Source organism: Phaenicophaeus curvirostris, chromosome 13, assembly GCF_032191515.1.
Source record: "Phaenicophaeus curvirostris isolate KB17595 chromosome 13, BPBGC_Pcur_1.0, whole genome shotgun sequence".
Lineage (NCBI taxonomy): Eukaryota > Metazoa > Chordata > Aves > Cuculiformes > Cuculidae > Phaenicophaeus > Phaenicophaeus curvirostris.
Window position 1 is genome coordinate 12,606,377 of NC_091404.1, and position 16,920 is coordinate 12,623,296.

Consider the following 16,920-nt stretch of genomic DNA (forward strand, 5'->3'; position numbering starts at 1 on the left):
GCCAAAAGCCAAAGCTGAATACAGTCTCCAAACAACGGATGAGGGGCCTTCTTTCCTTTGAGTGAGGACACCTGCAGCCAGTGCACTACAAATCCTGGCTACACTCTTCAAACTGAAAGCTTCAAGAGATGTAGAGAAGAAACTTCCCCAAACAGTAAAAACATTCGGCTATACAAACACTTCAGAAACAAGCCAGAGTCCTGCCAAGCAGCCTCTCCCACAACATACCTTTTTTGCGAGATGAGTGAGAGGCTTAGTTCCAGCCAGATCTGTGAACCAGTTGTTTATGGCACTCTGAGAACGTGCCGTCACCAGCCAAAAGTTATCCTTCTGATTCACCTGGGGTTTCCGTCTTCCTGTGTCAGGAAGTGTATTGCACCGCAGCTTTTCTGCAATAATACTGCTAAAATTTGAACTAATCTAGAAAAAAAGAATTAAAAAGGATTAACTACATTTCACAGGTCAAAGATCTACTTCCTGTTTAAAAATCTCGTTTATCATTCTTACCAAAATTCTCACCAGTATCAACTTTTGAAAGATAAAACACCTGCCAATAATTTCCTTTGTTATGCCTGCAAACAGGGATGCTTCTAGACAACTCATACAATAACCAAGCAGGGACTCCAGTTGAGGTGGACACAATTCTTTATAGATACTTGTCAAACCAGCCAGAAGGCTTCTTGGACAGTCATCAATCAGGGAAAACAAACAGATTGTGTTTAATGATTGCCTTCCATCCCAGGTCATTACTAGTCCTCATGTTGGGGAGGCCAGGAAGTTCATATCTTCATTTTACAGATTGGAAAATAGGGGTTGAAGCCTGTTAGATAACTCCCATGTTTAAATTGCCAGATGTTCCAAGAAATCTTTCTTCTCTTCCACTGGGGCCATAACGTAACCAAACCAATAAGAAGCTTCCCATTTCTGGTGTCTAGCCTTTAACTGGGGAACGCAAGAACTTCTAGAAGCTGTTCTTGAGCTGTATGGAGCAAGACAAGAACCTCCTTTCTCAGAGGTTGGACAGGGCTCCAGAAGAACTTTGAACAACTCTGTTAGAATCGAAGTTGAAGAAGTCATAAATCATGCATCCTGTAGGCTCTCGAGGACATCCCACCGGGCTCTCTCGGACACCCCACCGGGCTCTCCTGGACACCCCACGGGGCTCTCCCGGCTCTGGGCACCGGCTGGGAGCGCCCAGGCAGGCCCCAAGCAGGCCCCACTCCGCTGCCGCCGCCTCTCACCTTTGCTGGGTTGAAGTTGACATTCTTGGCGCTGCCGTGCTCGTCCCCCGACACGGCGGGCTGGTTATTGAACCCTTGCTTGACGTTCAGCGCCGTCAGCTCGTCCTGCGGGGGAAGCGCCGTCAGCAGCGCCCAAGCCGCCCCAGTTCGTGCCTCCCCCCCCCACCCCAAATTCGTGCCCCCACTTCGTGCCCCCCCCCCCCCCCCAAAAAAAAACCCGCGGCCTCCGGTCACGGCGGCTCCGACCTCCCCCCCCCGCCATCACCTCCTTCTGTTTGGGGTCCTGCGGGTACACGTCCGGAGGGCCGAGGCGCGGCCGCTTGAGCGGGCGGTGCTCGTAGCTGAGGACGCCGAACGCCGCCATCCCGGGCGGCCGGGACACAACAAGGAGCGCCGGGGCCGCCCGCGCCTGCGCCGCCCGAGCGCCGCCGGAGAGGCCCGAGCGCCGCCGGAGGGAGACGGAGCCGCACGGAGCCGCGCCGAGAAAGGACGAAGAGTCCCGAGCGACGGCGGGGGCGGCCCGAGCCCGCGCTGAGCGGAGGCGGAAAGCGCCGAAGATGGACGGAGAGGCTCGAGCCCGCGCCGAGGGGAGGCGGAAAGTGCCGAAGACGGACGGAGAGGCCCGAGCCCCTGCCGAGCGGAGGCGGAAAGAGACGAAGATGAACGGAGAGGCCCGAGCTTTCGCCGAGCGGAGGCGGAAAGTGCCTAAGAAGGACGGAGAAGACCGAGCTCCTGCCGAGCGGAGGCGGAAAGTGCCGAAGAAGGACGGAGAGGCCCGAGGCGCGCACGGCGCCCCCTGGCGGGAGAGCCGGCAGCGCGCTGGGCCGCGGTCACGTGACGCCAGCCCTGGAGTGCCTCAGTCGTCGTGCGCGGGGGCGCCCGGCATCCCAGCGCCCTCGGGTCACACCGCCTTCATCACCAACCCCCACCGTCACCTCCTGTCCCTGCCCCCAGCCCCCTACCGCTGCCCCCAGGGAGCCCCTTTGCAACCACCTGCCCCCCAGCGCTTAGAATCATCGAATCATAGAATCACCAGGTTGGAAAAGACCCATCGGATCATCGAGTCCAACCATTCCCATCAATCACTAAACCGTGTCCCTCAGCGCCTCGTCCACCCGTCCCTTAAACACCTCCAGGGAAGGTGACTCAACCCCCTCCCTGGGCAGCCTCTGCCAGTGCCCAGTGACCCTTTCTGTGAAAGATTTTTTCCAATGTCCAGACTGACCCTCCCCTGGTGGAGCTTGAGGCCATTCCCTCTCGTCCTGTCCCCTGTCCCTTGGGAGAAGAGCCCAGCTCCCGGCCCTCCACAACCTCCTTTCAGGTAGTTGTAGAGAGCAATGAGGTCTCCCCTCAGCCTCCTCTTCTCCAGGCTAAACACCCCCAGCTCTCTCAGCCGTTCCTCACAAGGCCTGTTCTCCAGCCCCCTCACCAGCTCCGTTCTCTTCTCTGGACTCGCTCCAGAGCCTCAACATCCTTCTTGTGGTGAGGGGCCCAGAACTGAACACAGGATTCGAGGAGCGGTCTCACCAGTGCCGAGTACAGAGGGAGGATAACCTCCCTGGACCTGATGGTCACGCCGTTTCTGATCCAAGCCAAGATGCCATTGGCCTTCTTGGCCACCTGGGCCACTGCTGGCTCATGTTCAGATGGCTCTCAACCAACACCCCCAGGTCTTTCTCTTGCCCCGGTGGCTCCCAGTTCTGCCCAGTTTCCAGGGACCCATCCCAGCACACCCCCCGCTGGGCTGTGAACAGAGCCCCCCACGCCAGCCCTGCTGCGGGGAGCTGAACCGTGGGAGCAGGGCAGGATGAAGCAGGGAGCCGCGGTGGGATGAGCCATGAGCCCTGAGCTGGAAGGGTCGTGGGGCGCCACCAGCACAAGGCAAGGTGCCTGCTGGAGTGAGCCGTGGGGCCGTATGGGACTGCCCCCCAGGTGGCAGGCGGAGCTGTAGGGCAGGAAGCGGGTGCGGAAGCTGGCAGCCGCGTGCAGGGGCTGTTCGCACGGGCCCCATGGCTCACGCCACCATGGCGGTGCTCAGTGCCTTCCTCATGCCCATCCTCCTCCTCCTCTACGGGCTGGGCCCCTACCTTGCTGCTGCCCACAGCCCCCCAGGTAAGGGGGCACACAGGCCCCAGGGGTGGTGGGACTCTGCAGTGATGGGGGGCAAGTAGGACAGCGTGTGGAGCCGCTTGGTCCAGCAAGCTGTTGAGGCGTGCGCCACAGCCCCTTAGACATGCCGGCACGCCCCAGCACCTACATAGCCCCTTGCCGTGGGGCTGCCAGGAGAGCCGGGCTGTTCCAGGGACTCAAGGAGTGTCCTTGCTCCTGCCTTAGTGCTGGAGCATCACTGGCACCACAAGCCCCATGGCTACGAACCCTCCAGCTCTCCTGGCCCCATGGCTCCCAGCCCTCTTGGCCCCACAGCTCCCAGCCTCACAGCTCTGCTGGCCCCACGGCTCCCAGCCTCGCAGCTCTGCTGGCCCCACGGCTCCCAGCCTCGCAGCTCTGCTGGCCCCACGGCTCCCAGCCTCGCAGCTCTGCTGGCCCCACAGCTCCCAGCTTCGCAGCTCTGCTGGCCCCACGGCTCCCAACCCTCCAGCTCTCCTGGCCCCACGGCTCTCAGCCCTCTAGCTCTCCTGGCCCCACGGCTCCCAGCCTTGCAGCTCTGCTGGCCCCACAGCTCCCAGCCTTACATCTCTGCTGGCCCCACAGCTCCCAACCCTCCAGCTCTCCTGGCCCCATGGCTCTCAGCCCTCTAGCTCTCCTGGCCCCATGGTTCCCAGCCCTGCGGCTCTGCTGGCCCCACAGCTCCCAGTCCTGTGGCTCTGCTGGCCCTGCGGCTGCCAGACCTGCTGGCAGTGCTGCCAGGAGGGACCGTGGCCATTGGGGTCCCCTGTGATGGTCTAAGGCGAGAAGCATCAGCAGGATGTGATGCACAGATCCTATCAGCCCTGTGCATCAGCGGGTGGATCTGCACCAGCCACCTTTTCCATCTTGGTCATGTCAACAGTGCCGTGTGCAGGCAGGGGACAGGGGCAGCCATGGTTTTCTGAGGAAAAAAAAAAAATTCCATTTCTTGGCTGGCTGTCAGTAAAGTACCAGCTTTCTGTGGAAACGCAACCTCTCTGTATCACTGGACTTCCCAGGCTGCTGGGAAGGTGCTCTCCGTCTCCACATCCAGGAACAGCCAGAGCGCAGCCTGTTTGCCGCAAAGTGTTACGCTGCAACCCAGGAAAGCCCCAGGTCTGACTTTCCCCTGCCCCTGCAGTGCTGGCTGACGGGTTTGGACCTCAGAAGAAACTGGGTGTCCCATTGCCTGATTTTTAGGGGGAAAAAACTCCTATTTTCTGGGACCTTTAGGACAGCTCTCATCCATCAGTGGTTGGTTTGGCACTTGCGAGGTGCCTCAGTCCATCGGAGGAGCTTGTCCCACGGCAAGGTGTGCCTGCAGCCACCAGAGCAGACTCTAGTGTAGTAAACAAACCCAGGGACCAGCAGAGCCCCTGTGGCCCCGCAGCCCCCAGCCAGCCCAGGATGTGGCCTCCAGCTGCGTGGGCAGGAATGGAGCTGGCACAGCGCAGCGGAAGGAGGGGCAGAGGAGCCAGTGTGGGCGCCTGGAGCTGCTGCTCTGCCTCCTGGGGCTCGGTGGTATTTCCTGCAGAGGTCAAACCACCAGGGCTCAGACCCTGGCTTAGAGGCGGAGGGGCTGCAGCAGGAAGCACAGCCCAGCGTGGCTCTCAACGCCCACATGTATGGGAACATGGGTACCTGCAAGCACCCAGAAGGGTAACAGTGAGACTCATTTAGCCAGGATGGAGACATCAGGCACAAATCCTGCAGGACAAAAAAAAGGAAAAAAAAGACATTTTTTCTCATGGGACAAGCAAAATGCATTGGGAGAGAGGGGTTTCTGTCCTGTCCCACAGTGCCAGGGACAGTGAACAGCGGCTGTAGGTGACTGTGGGGAGCAGATGGAGGAATTGGGGTGAAACAGTATGTCTGAAGCAAAAAGAACCAATGACACAGACGTTGGAGGGACAGCTGCTTGACAAGTTGTCCTTTGGAGGAAGATGTGGGGTTGCTGGCAGGTGTCACCAGCGTAGCATATGTGAATAGGGTGGTGGGGGCCTGGCAGTGCAGGCAGGCTGTGCTGCAGCTCCCCTGGGAAGAGCTGGGCTTGGTTGGCTCACATGGAGGAAGGTTGACGGGGATGTGCAGGAACCCTTGACATGTTCCATGCCTCCCCAGTGCAATCCTGGGGGCTGGTGCAGCTGTCTCTACCACTGCGGTGCCCAGCGGTTTCTGTCCCTTGCAGAGGTGGAGTGTGTTCTCTTCAACGAAGAGTACATGAACTGCACGTGGGGGAGCAGAGAGACACTCACAGCCAACTACTCCCTCTACTACTGGTAGGTGCCTTCGCCCCACAGCCAGCTCCACAGTGGGGTCTCCAGCAGCGGGTGCCTGCAGGGAGGTTCCCTCCAGCATCGCTGGTCCCAGCATCAGCCTGCTCCTCTTCCTTGAGCACAGGGGAGAGGAGGCTCCGTCTCTGGGACACGCTGGATGGAATGAGCCAGGGAGAGGGAACCCGGGGATGGCTGGGGTGTGGGGGTCTTGGGGATGTCTGGTAACCCGCTGTGGCACAGGTATGAGAACACGTCCCCTGTGGTGGAGTGCAAGCAGTACCTGCAGGACCAGGGTGTCATCATCGGCTGCTACTTCAACCAGAGTGAGATCATCCAGTTCAAGCCTTTCCGTGTCCTTGTCAATGCCAGCCTTGACGGCAGGACCCTGCAGATCCCCAGCAAGCGCATGGAGCTGCAGGACCTGGGTACATAGCGGTGCGGGGTACTCACTCTCCTTTGCAGAGCTGTGGGTCCTCAGGCCTGCTGCATCATATCCCAGGTGGCGGTGGGGCACCTGGTCATGGGGATGGGGCTCACCGGGCATCGCCTGTGCCTTGCAGTGAAACCGGGGGCGCCTGTCAACCTGACCATTCACAACATGAGCAGCAACCAGCTGCAACTGACCTGGGCCTCCCCGTACACCAGACCCCACTGCCTGGAGCACGCCGTCAAGTACAAGAGCAACAAGGACACCAGCTGGACGGTGAGAGCCCCCTGGGCACAGCATCCTCATAGTTGTGCCGAGGACGAACTGCGCACCAGCCTCAGCAGCAGCGCTTGCTCTCGTTACATGGCCTTTGTCTCTCTGCAGGAGCATCAGCTGAAAGGAGACGTCTTCTCCTTCCCCAGTGTGGACTACGAGAAGTACTACACCTTCTATGTGCGCAGCAAGATCAACACCTTTTGTGGCAACAGCCAGCTCTGGAGTGAATGGAGCGTCCCTGTGGTGTGGGGCAGCAACTCCACCAGCAAGGGTCGGTCCTAGTGGCTGCGGCAGGTTGGGGCTGTGGCTGTGGCATGGTGGGGCTCAGCAGGTGAGGGATGGACAAGCTAGTAGAAGAATTGGCCCATGGCAGCAGCTCTGGGGGCGTGACCTGTCTGCGCACCTGGAAAACAGGTGGCAGCATCAGCTCCTGCATCCTCTGCCTTTCTGGAAGCCAAACATCCCCTGCCAGTGGGACCTGCTGACTTTTGCCAGGCTTTCCTTAGCCCTGGAGGGCTGTGTCATCCCAGCTTTTTACAGGTACAGTGGAAGAGCAGCTGCACTTGTTCTGGATCCACACGGTCCTGATCCCCATCACCTCCTGCCTGCTCTTGCTGGTCCTTGTTGTCCTGCTGGTGCGCATGGAAAGGTGAGTGGAGAGGGCTGGTGGGGGGCAGCAGCACTGGGCCGTTTCCCCTCCAACACATCTCTCCTGCATAGAGTGTGGGTCATTCTCATGCCCCGGATCCCCAACCCTAGCAAGAACTTCGACGAGCTCTTCATCACTCACAACGGCAACTTCCAGGTAAGGCAGCTGTGGGTAGCCCTGCCCCAAGCTCCCTCCCAGCCCTGCAGGGTTGCGGCTGGGCTGGATGATTGATGGTTCCTCTCACCCTTCTCTGCTCCTCGGAGGAATGGGCTGGAGTCCCCAAAGATGTCGAGGAGAGCTTCAAGCCCAACTACAGCGAGAACATCTGCTATGTGAGCGAGCTGCCCTCCAAGGACAGCTACGAGCCCCTCTGGGAGAGCAGCAACCGCCTACCGCCTGTGATGCCCGGGGCTTTGGCTGCCCCTCGCGAGCACAACCCGTACAAGAACAGCTACGTGGAAGCGTGACACAATCCTGCACCCCACATGCTCTGCACGCCCACTGCCCGAAACTTCGCTGTCCCTCAAGGCTTGCTCCCCTTTCCCACCCTACCTCAACCAAATGCCTGGGACCCCCAGCTCTGCTCCCTACCACGGCCACGGCCACACTCAGCCCCTTTGTGGCGCGGGGACCCTGCAGGGTGCTGGGTGCACTACTTATTGCACTGGGCGCTCTATTTGATGTGTCGGGTGCGCTGGGCGCTGCTCTGGGTGTGCTGCAGAGCACTGGGCACGCTGCGCAGTGCGCCAGCCCCTGTCTTGCCCTCGAGGCAATGCAGGAGGGCAGGGTGGGATCCCACCACGAGTCCTGCTGCATGCAGGATCCCTTGTGGGGTGGCTGCAGGAGGGCTGACAGGCTCCCACATCACTCTCCCGTGGAACCCCATGCTGGGCATGTGGAGCTGCTGGAAGCTTGCCGAGCCCCCGTCCCTGCTCCGAGACGTCCCCAGTGAGGGGGATGCTGAGGCCAAGCAGGCAGGAACCACCAGCCAAGCGATACCGCGGATGCCAGGGCTGAGGAGCACCAAGGGCCTGAGGGATCAAGCCACCGTGTCACCTCCAGCTGCTGCCCTGAGCCACCGGACTGTCCCCTCGGGCCCTCGCTGCTCCTTTGCCCGCACGGTGGGTTTCCTGCTGCAATAAAGCTCTGCTGCGCTGGGGCTCGGCTGCACGCGTCTCACATCACGCCGGCAGAGCCCTGCGCCCTCGCCACCTCTGAGCTCATGGACACAGGCCTGGCCACAGCGGCCCTGCCCAGGGGACCTTCCCACCCCTGCGGCCTCCAGCACCTTGTGGGCACACGGGGATGTGGAGAAGGCACACGAGGACATGACAGGGATGTAGAGAGGGGACATGGGGACATAATGCCAGGTCCTGCACTTGGGGCACAACAACGCTATGCAGTGCTACAGACTAGGAGAAGTCTGTCTAGAAAGCTGCCTGGAGGAGAGGGACCTGGGGGTGTTGGTTAACAGCCGACTGAACATGAGCCAGCAGTGGCCCAGGTGGCCAAGAAGGCCAATGGCATCTTGGCTTGGATCAGAAACGGCGTGACCAGCAGGTCCAGGGAGGTTATTCTCCCTCTGTACTCGGCACTGGTGAGACCGCTCCTCGAATCCTGTGTTCAGTTCTGGGCCCCTCACCACAAGAAGGATGTTGAGGCTCTGGAGCGAGTCCAGAGAAGAGCAACAAAGCTGGTGAGGGGGCTGGAGAACAGGCCTTATGAGGAACGGCTGAGAGAGCTGGGGGTGTTTAGCCTGGAGAAGAGGAGGCTGAGAGGAGACCTAATTGGTCTCTATAACTGCCTGAAAGGAGGTTGTAGAGAGGAGGGAGCTGGCCTCTTCTCCCCAGTGACAGGGGACAGGACGAGAGGGAATGGCCTCAAGCTCCGCCAGGGAAGGTTTAGGCTGGACATTAGGAAAAAATTCTTCACAGAAAGGGTCACTGGACACTGGAACAGGCTGCCCAGGGAGGTGGTTGATTCACCTTCCCTGGAGAGGTTTAAGGCACGGGTGGACGAGGTGCTAAGGAACATGGTTTAGTGTTTGATAGGAATGGTTGGACTCGATGATCCGGTGGGTCTCTTCCAACCTGGCTATTCTATGATTCTATAACACGGGGACGCGGAGAGGGGACATGGGGAGGCAGAAGGGGAATGCGAGGATGTGGAGGGGACACATGGGAAAGCGGAGGGGACGTGTTGGGACGGGACATGGGAACGTGGACGGGGACACGGGGTGCGGACGGGGACAGGAGGACGTTGAGGGGCACAGGGGCCGCCGCAGCGCCCCCCAGCGGCGGGAAGAGCCGCCCCGGGCCCGGCCTCACGGGCTTTGCGCCCCCTCGCGGCCAATCGGGGGAGAGGCACCGCCGGGCCCGCCCACCCTCTGCGCTGATTGGCGGAGACGAAGCGTAGGCACCGCCCACCAGCGGCTCTGATTGGCTGAAGTGGCGCGGTAAACCCGCCTCCTCGCATCACATCCAGAGCGAAGCGTCCGCGGCCCCGCCCGCCCTTGCCCTTGATTGGCTGGGATAGTGCGGCGGGCACGCCCCCCTCACGGCTCTGATTGGCGGAGGAGGGGATGAGGGCACGCCCCCTCACGGCTCTGACTGGATGGGCATTGAGAAGGCCACGCCCCCTACTGGCTCTGATTGGCTGGGGCTGGGCGGAGGACACGCCCCCTCGCGGTTCTGATTGGCTGGGGCAGGGATGAGGCCACGCCCTCTCGTGGTTCTGATTGGCTGGGGCGGGGCGGAGGCCACGCCCCCTCGCGGCTCCGGCTGCCGCGGTGCCCGGTTCCTCGGTGCCGGCGGCCGGGACGGGGCGGGCAGCACCGGCGCTGGTCACTGGTGCCGCACGGCGCGGGCTCGCCGTTGGCTCACCATGATCGTGTGTCCCCAGAGCGTGGAGCACCCCCGAGGAAGCCGGTGCCAGCGGCTGCCGGGGCAGGTAGGACCCGACCCGCCGACACCGGAGCCGGTACCGGAGCCCCGGGCTCGACCCTGCTCCCCGCCGTCGGCCCGGCCCGGCTGCGGCACCGGCAGCCCGGGTCATTCCATCGGCCTCTCGCCGTGCGCGGGGCCGGCGGGGCCGCGCTCTCCCGGTGCGGCTCGGCGGCTCGGTCCCGGTGCCGGTGCCGGTGCGGCGGCGCCGCGGTCCGTGTCCCCTTTGTGCGGGATGCGGGAGGCGCCGTGCCTCCATCACTGCCAATCAAACTTGTTTTTCTCTCTCCGCCTGCACTGCCCGCGCCGCGCACCGGGGGCGCTGCCGCCGCCCGCACAATGGGGTCCCGGTTACCGGCGCTGGGGACCCGCCGCTTCCCCGCTCCCCTCGGTTGCCCGTGCTGGGGGGCCCGGCCGGAGGTGCTCGCCGCCTCCCCGGCATCACCGGCCGAGCCTCCGGTACCGGCGGAGCCGCGGTGTCGCCTCGCGGGGGGACGGACCCCGCGGGTCCCTCTGGCTTCATTCTCCATCGTCCCCCCTTCTCCCTCCATCGTCCCCCTCTTCTCCCTCCATCGTCCCCCTCTTCTCCCTCCGTCGTCCCCCCCTCTTCTCCCTCCGTCGTTCCCCCCTCTTCTCCCTCCGTCGTTCCCCCCTCTTCTCCCTCCGTCGTCCCCCCTCTTCTCCCTCCTTCATCCCCCCTCTTCTCCCTCCGTCGTCCCCCTTCTTCTTCTCCCTTGTCCCCCTTCTTCTCCCTCTGTTGTCCCCTTCCAAGCCATGTTTTCCTGGTGCCTCAGTTCATCCTCACCTGGACTAGCAGAGCGAGGAGATCTGGTGGCCACGGCCACTGAGCTGTGGGCTGATCGTATGGCTCCTCGCTGGGGACCACCTCCCACCCAAGGGGAGCAGAAGGGCTGCTGGCTCCTCCATCTCTGCCCACCAGAAGACGACCAGTGGCTGCAGCCCCGTAGGTGCCCTCAGGGTAACTCATTTCCCCGAGCAGAGGGACTTTGAAGAGGACTTTTGCAGGTTGTGTTTGGTTTGCACCTTCTCCCATGGGTGAGAAAGCTGGTGCCCTTCATCCATCCCCATTTGAATTTGGGGTTTGGGTGGCTGGTTTTTTTTTTTGACTTATTTGGCCAAAAGCGAAGAGGAGGCTCCAAATGGTAAATCTCTTGACACCTGAGGGACAAGGTGGTGGTCAGAAGTGCAGGACAGTAGAAAACAGCCAGAGCTGCTTCTTGTGCTGCCTCTGTGGGTGTGACTGCTCGGCGCTGCTGTGCAGCTCAGCCCTGGGGTGCTCTGCTCCATGTCCCATGGTTTTTCCCCAACCCTCTGGTTCACCTTGCAGCTGCGTGCTGAGCTGCTGCAGAAATGAAGGCCTGATGTAGCTCTGTGATTGGCAGGGCGAGGTGCGCGAGTCGTGGGGGCTCCGAGGGTGTCCGTGTGCCCTGACTGGCGGTGATGACCCAGGGCCATGTCGGAGCAGGGGCTGGTTTGCAGACGCTCCTGCTTTGCTGCTGTGCCACCACGGTCACTGTGCCTGGTCACCACCCGTTGGGTGACTGCTCAGGAGAGGTGGGTGGGAGAATCATAGAATCAGCAGGTTGGAAAAGACCCACTGGATCATCGAGTCCAACCATTCCCATCAATCACTAAACCATGTCCCTCAGCATCTCATCCACCCGTCCCTTAAACACTTCTAGGGAAGGTGACTCAACCCCCTCCCTGGGCAGCCTGTTCCTGTGCCCAGTGACCCTTTCCATGAAAAATTTTTTCCTAATGCTGATGGGCTACTCCATTCTGTGAGGTCTTTCATCTGTCCCATTTCTCCTGATCCAGCCTTGCATTTGCATCTAAGGCTGCATGGAAACATCACTCCCAGTTTACCCTTTGTTTCTGCTCACTAGGCAATGCCAAGACAGAGACTAACCTGTCTTTCTTGCAGCTCCTCGACCTGAACCTGAGCCCCGTGTGGTGGCTTCTGACCCGATGGCGTTCCTCTAGGAGCACCAAGGGTCCCAGCCCCCTGCAGAGCCTGGGTGCGGCTGAGAGCTAAGCAAAGCACGTTCCCTGCAGGTAGTGAAGATGTCCAGCAGCGACCCCGAGTGCCCCCAGTTCCTCTTTGTAAAGGTGCTGGCGAGCCGGGGGCGGCTGGAGGCAGTGACCCAGCAGATGGGCTACCACCCGCAGTACCTCGAGAGCTTCCTCAAGACGCAGCACTACCTGATGCACATGGATGGTCCCCTGCCCTTCGACTGCCGGCACTACATCGCTATCATGGTGAGCCCTGCCGGGAGCTGACAAAGGGGATGGAGGGCTCCGCTCCTCCCCGCTCTCCCTCCACCAGAGCCTGTGCCACGGGCTTCTCTGCAGAGGCCAAAATCATGATGTCCTGGAGGCTAGGGGAGAGTTGGGCCCAGGGTGCCTGTTCCGCTGGCGCGGTGCGAGAATGCTGAGATGCTGCTCTTGCAGGCAGCTGCCCGGCACCAGTGCCGCTACCTGGTGAACCTGCATGTGCTGCAGTTCCTGCGAGCGGGGGGTGATCCCCAGTGGCTGCGCGGCCTCGACTTCATCCCCCCAAAACTCCGCAACCTCAATGAGATCAACAAGATCCTGGCACACCGGCCGTGGCTCATCACCAAGGAGCACATTGAGGTATCGGAGGGGAGGCTATCGGCCAGGGACTGGGGCGGCAGTGGGGACAGCAGCATCCCCGGTGGGTCCCGGCCCCCTGCTCGCATCGCATTGCTGATCTGTGTCCTGCAGAAGCTGCTGAAAATCAGCGAGTGGAGCTGGTCGCTGGCAGAGCTGGTGCACGCCGTTGTCCTCCTGGCACACTGCCACGCGCTCGCCAGCTTTGTCTTCGGTTGCGGCTGCGAACAGGATGAGGGGCCAGGGGGTCGAGGCTTGCTGAAGCCCTTGTCACCTGGGAACCAGTGCTTCTGTGAAGCCACCGCCAGCAACGGCTGCAGCCAGGAGCTGTTGCGCATCAACCGCAAGCGGGTGAGCCCTCGAGGGTGGGTCCATGGAGGGACAGGGGACAAAGTTGGGCCCACTGCCCTCTCCCCTAAAACCTGTTTCTGTGCAGTCCCTGGACTCCTGCATGGAGCTGGATTCCCTCCGGGAACGCATGCAGCGGATCCACATGGAGACCGAGGGCAGGGAGGAGATGAGGCTGCTGCAGCAGGACCGAGAGGAAGGTGAGGGGCAGGGAGCAGAGTTTGTATGACGTACCTGAGTGCTGGTCTCCCATGTCTAGACTTATATTTTCCACAATATATGGTTTGGGGAGGGTCTCCTGGGATGCTGGCGGTGGGGAATAAGGCAGCGATGCTTCCCAAAGAGGTGCAGCAGGGCCCAGCTTTTGACACCTCCTAGGAACAGGGCAGCTGAGCATCACTCTGACCCATCTGCGGGGCTCTCCTCTCTCATAGATTCTGATGGGGAAGTCACCGGTGCCACCAACCTTGCATGCTACATGCAGGACCCTGACTTTGGATACCAGGACTTTGCGCGGCGTGATGAGGATCAGACGCGGGTATTCAGAGTCCAGGTGAGGTTCCTGCTCTCTCAGCAGGCAGCAGCCCAGGCTGCCTCCTCTGCTCGCTGTTTCTGGTCAGGACTGGATGGTTGCGGGGGGTGCCCATGCAGCCCAGACCTGGTGCAGCTGCTTTTTCAAAATGCTTACATGGGGAAGCTTGTCTCTGAGAGGGGACCTGCCCCACGAGGGTTGGGGAGAGGGAGGTGACAGGTGACCTCTGTCCCCAAGGGCGTCCGATTTCTTCACGTTGCCCTCACCAAGGCAAGAGTCACAATCATTACAAACCTGCCCGATGAAGAACGCTGTGAGTTGTGGCAGAACTGCCCCCAGAGCAAACCTATTGCATTCTGCTGTATCCCGAGATCTCCAGCCCTTCTTTCTGGCAACATAACCTGGGCTGCTTTGTGCAGTTGCGAAAGCTTTTTGCTGTGCTCAACAGGATTACTCCTGGGAAGACCATGGTTTCTCGCTGGTCAACCGGCTCTACTCTGACATTGGGCATCTCCTGGATGAGAAGTTTCGAATGGTGGATGGTCTGCAAAGCAGTGCTATTGCCAAGCGGCAGGGCTGCGAGCCCTCTGTCTTCAAGCGAGGCATCTGGAACTACATCCACTGCATGTTTGGCATTAGGTAGGGAAACCAACCTTGCAGTCCAGGGGTAAAAAAGACCTGACCCAGGCAGGAGGAGGGTAGGGCACTCAGACTGTCTTGCAGATGGGCTTGGAATAAAGATGGAGGTGAATCTGCCTGCCTGGATGTTGAGCCAGGCTGGGAAGAGATGCTGTTTCTTTGGCTTTGGGGATGGGGCTTCAGCGCCTGCTGGCCCCTGCCAAGTGTCCCCTGCCCGGCCCCAGGCAGCTCCACAGGGACACGGTGCCGGCCGTGACTCGCCCCTGTGCTCCCCACAGGTACGATGACTACGACTACGCAGAAGTGAATCAGCTCCTGGAGCGAATCCTTAAAGTTTACATTAAAACTGTAACCTGCTACCCAGAGAAGACAAACTCAGAAATGTTTGACAGGTTCTGGAAGCAGTTCAAGCACAGTGAAAAGGTGGGACAGCCAGCCCCTGGCTCTGACCGGTGCGGCGGGGCCGGGAAGGGGCTGCAGGCTGGGATGCTTCAGGGGCTGCACAGGAAACCTTTGAGGCATCAAACCGGTCTGAGGCAGGTGGGGGAGAAAAGGAAACTGGCCGTAAGGAGCTGGGATTAGCGTGGCATGGGGCTGCTTGCAATGTGGTGAGCACACGGGCAGCAAAGGGAGCTCCAAGGCCTTTATCCCATCGGTGAGTGCCTCCAGGCAAACCCTGGGTCTAGCTGTAGCTTGGAGGAGTGACTGCTGTGGGTGCCAGGGACTCCCCAGCACGTGGCTGTGGGAGGCAGCCACAGCCTGCAGGACCACAAGGAGGGGGAAAGGCCAGCTGCCTGTGCTGGAAAAATCAGTGGTGTTTTGTTCCATGCCAAAAGACTCACTAGCCCAGGTGGGTGCTTGTTTGCACTGCTGCCCGCCGCGCACTGTGGCTGCCTGAACCTCTCTTGCTTCTCCCTTAGGTTCATGTGAACTTGCTCATCCTGGAAGCCCGAATGCAGGCAGAGCTGCTGTATGCGTTGCAGGCCATCACCCAGTACATGATCTCCTAGACGGTGGGGAGCTGCGCTGCGGCAGGGCCAGGCAGCATCCTCTTTCCTTGGACTCGTGCGTGACCTGTCGTGCTGGGATGGACGGCGAGGGATTACTCAATTTAGTTTACTTGACTGTCTTGTTCCTTTTTTTTTTTTCTCCCCTCCTTGTGGGGCTTGCTGAGTGGCCCCGTTACGTGCAATTACCAAACTGTGAGGCAAGTTTGTGCTGCTGAGATGTCGGTGTGATGCTGGAGACACATCCAAGGAGGACTGCCAAAGACAAAGGAGAAGAGGGAGGTGGGAGGGGACTGGGACTGGTTTAGAGGGATGCTCCTTCCCTGGGTGCTGCAGGAGACTTGGCTGCCACAGGGAGGACAGAGGAGAGCTGGCTACTGGTTTCCTTCCCTGTGCTGAAGCAGCTGCCCTGCTTGTGAGCCACTCTTGAGCACTTGGCCTCCTTGGTGTGATGCATCTCGCTTGGGAACAGCACCAGCAGCTCGTGGGTGCATTGCAATGTCCTGAGTTGCATGGTCAGGCAGGAAGGAGCGCTGGGCTCTGGGCAAGGGCCCTTCCCCAGTGTAGGCCGGGAAGGGGATGTGCTTGCTGCCTACGTGCCCTGCCCTTTAGGTCTATGTGCCAAACCCCTCTGGGATGGACAAGCGATGACCCAGATAACTTACAAACTGTGAAGCTCTTGCTGGCAGGGTACCCCAGTGCTCTGTCTTCTCTGACAGCGGGGTGGGAAGGTCTCTGACAGTGTTCAGGCTGTGGAGGTTTGCGCAGGGGACTTCAGGCAGTCCTTGAGGAGCTTGCCCCAAAGCCCCTTCTCTGTCTCCCATCAGCAGAGAGACAGGGAACAAGGGAGGCTTGCTGACTTCACGTGGCTTATATCTTCTTAATACCATGAGAGCACTGAGGTCCTGTGCCCAGTCACTTACTGCTTAACAGCATGGTGGAGGAACCTGCAGTCAGCACAGGTGAGCTAGGGGAAGCTTCTCCTTGAACCTGGGCAGTGGGGAACTCCCTGGGTTGTCCCCATTTGAAGAGTCAGCCCATGCACCAGCTTTGCCCTCTGCCCAGCAGACAGGAGCAGGCACCGCTGCTCCGCTGTGTCCCAGGGCTGCAGCCCCTGGCTGGGGAGGTACGAGAGATCCAGCGCAGGCTCCAGAGAGCAGCCACAAAAGAGGGATAAAGCCACAGTGATGAGTGGGAGCCTGAAGCAAGGGCAGCTGTCATGTCAGCCCAGTGCACGCTACTTCAGTCGACCTGTTTACTGCGTAAATGTATGGGGAGAAAACCTCGTGTATGGAAGCTACAGAAAAAGCCTATTTTTGCTATAAATATATTATGTTTGACATGGATGTGCGCTTTATTTCTGCCAAATGTTGGGAGGGGGATCCAAACTCATACCCCAGGACAGCAGTAACTGGCTGACCACAGAGCCCTGAGATGGCTCCAGCTCCAGGAAACCTAATGCTCCCAGGGGTGAGGAGTCCTGCACCAACAGCACTGGTTCAGAATGAGCAGCCACGCACTGAGGCTGGACCTGTCCTGTTCAGTTCAGCTCTGTCCTCTTCCCACGCTCAGATGGGCAACTCCTACTGTGTTGCATATTCAACAGGAAAAGAGGGAAGGTTATCAAGGGGCTGCAGTGTTCCAGCAGGAAGAAGAGTGCTAGAGGAAGGAGCTGGCTTCTTCCCTGCCAGGTAGCTGGCCAGTAGTAGGTGAGGTCTGGGTGCTGCTTCAGCTGAATACGCAGTATTTTGCTCACTCTTACAAGCAGTTGCTCTGTGAGCAGGGCCAGAAACAGGACCAACTA

General features: G+C 60.2%; 3 protein-coding genes across 6 annotated transcripts in view; 2 read left to right on the forward strand and 1 right to left on the reverse strand.

Moving 5' to 3' along the window:
* MED12 (mediator complex subunit 12) overlaps nucleotides 1-1,697 on the reverse strand; it is a 34,916-nt gene extending 33,219 nt beyond the window's left edge. For all 3 annotated transcript variants that reach the window (XM_069867595.1, XM_069867594.1, XM_069867593.1), the window contains exons 1-3: nucleotides 1,507-1,697; nucleotides 1,242-1,346; nucleotides 229-420 (exon numbers count right to left, since the gene is read on the reverse strand). In XM_069867595.1, the coding sequence (XP_069723696.1) occupies nucleotides 229-420; nucleotides 1,242-1,346; nucleotides 1,507-1,605 (396 nt within the window). In that variant the 5' untranslated portion in view covers nucleotides 1,606-1,697. The remainder of the gene's footprint in view (nucleotides 1-228; nucleotides 421-1,241; nucleotides 1,347-1,506) is intronic.
* Nucleotides 1,698-3,199: 1,502 nt separating this feature from the next.
* Nucleotides 3,200-8,150, forward strand: IL2RG (interleukin 2 receptor subunit gamma). Its single transcript, XM_069867469.1, has 8 exons — nucleotides 3,200-3,353; nucleotides 5,557-5,647; nucleotides 5,885-6,069; nucleotides 6,205-6,347; nucleotides 6,456-6,618; nucleotides 6,888-6,996; nucleotides 7,068-7,152; nucleotides 7,260-8,150. Exons 1-8 carry the CDS (start codon nucleotides 3,251-3,253, stop codon nucleotides 7,461-7,463), a joined length of 1,083 nt encoding a protein of 360 aa, XP_069723570.1. The 5' UTR covers nucleotides 3,200-3,250; the 3' UTR covers nucleotides 7,464-8,150.
* A 1,597-nt stretch (nucleotides 8,151-9,747) lies between these two features.
* On the forward strand, nucleotides 9,748-16,480 carry LOC138726139 (sestrin-3-like). 2 transcript variants are annotated; one of them, XM_069867604.1, is made up of 9 exons: nucleotides 9,748-9,945; nucleotides 12,015-12,218; nucleotides 12,411-12,593; nucleotides 12,705-12,941; nucleotides 13,027-13,138; nucleotides 13,373-13,491; nucleotides 13,919-14,109; nucleotides 14,388-14,532; nucleotides 15,030-16,478. In XM_069867604.1, the coding sequence occupies exons 1-9, from the start codon at nucleotides 9,880-9,882 to the stop codon at nucleotides 15,117-15,119; spliced, it is 1,347 nt and encodes a 448-aa protein (XP_069723705.1). In that variant the 5' UTR covers nucleotides 9,748-9,879; the 3' UTR covers nucleotides 15,120-16,478. The 2 variants fall into 2 exon arrangements, with proteins under 2 accessions (XP_069723705.1, XP_069723706.1); XM_069867605.1 differs by lacking the exon at nucleotides 14,388-14,532 and having other exon boundaries at nucleotides 15,030-16,480.
* The last annotated feature ends 440 nt before the right edge of the window (nucleotides 16,481-16,920 follow it).

Bases quoted from the DNA above. Each gene is read 5' to 3' on its own strand.
- IL2RG (XM_069867469.1), top strand. From the start codon at position 3,251: ATGGCTCACGCCACCATGGCGGTGCTCAGTGCCTTCCTCATGCCCATC. The intron at 3,354-5,556 runs GTAAGGGGGCAC...TGTCCCTTGCAG, and splicing joins TGCTGCCCACAGCCCCCCAG to AGGTGGAGTGTGTTCTCTTC. The intron at 6,619-6,887 runs GTCGGTCCTAGT...AGCTTTTTACAG, and splicing joins CAGCAACTCCACCAGCAAGG to GTACAGTGGAAGAGCAGCTG.
- LOC138726139 (XM_069867604.1), top strand. From the start codon at position 9,880: ATGATCGTGTGTCCCCAGAGCGTGGAGCACCCCCGAGGAAGCCGGTGC. The intron at 12,594-12,704 runs GTATCGGAGGGG...TGTGTCCTGCAG, and splicing joins TCACCAAGGAGCACATTGAG to AAGCTGCTGAAAATCAGCGA. The intron at 13,139-13,372 runs GTGAGGGGCAGG...CCTCTCTCATAG, and splicing joins GCAGCAGGACCGAGAGGAAG to ATTCTGATGGGGAAGTCACC.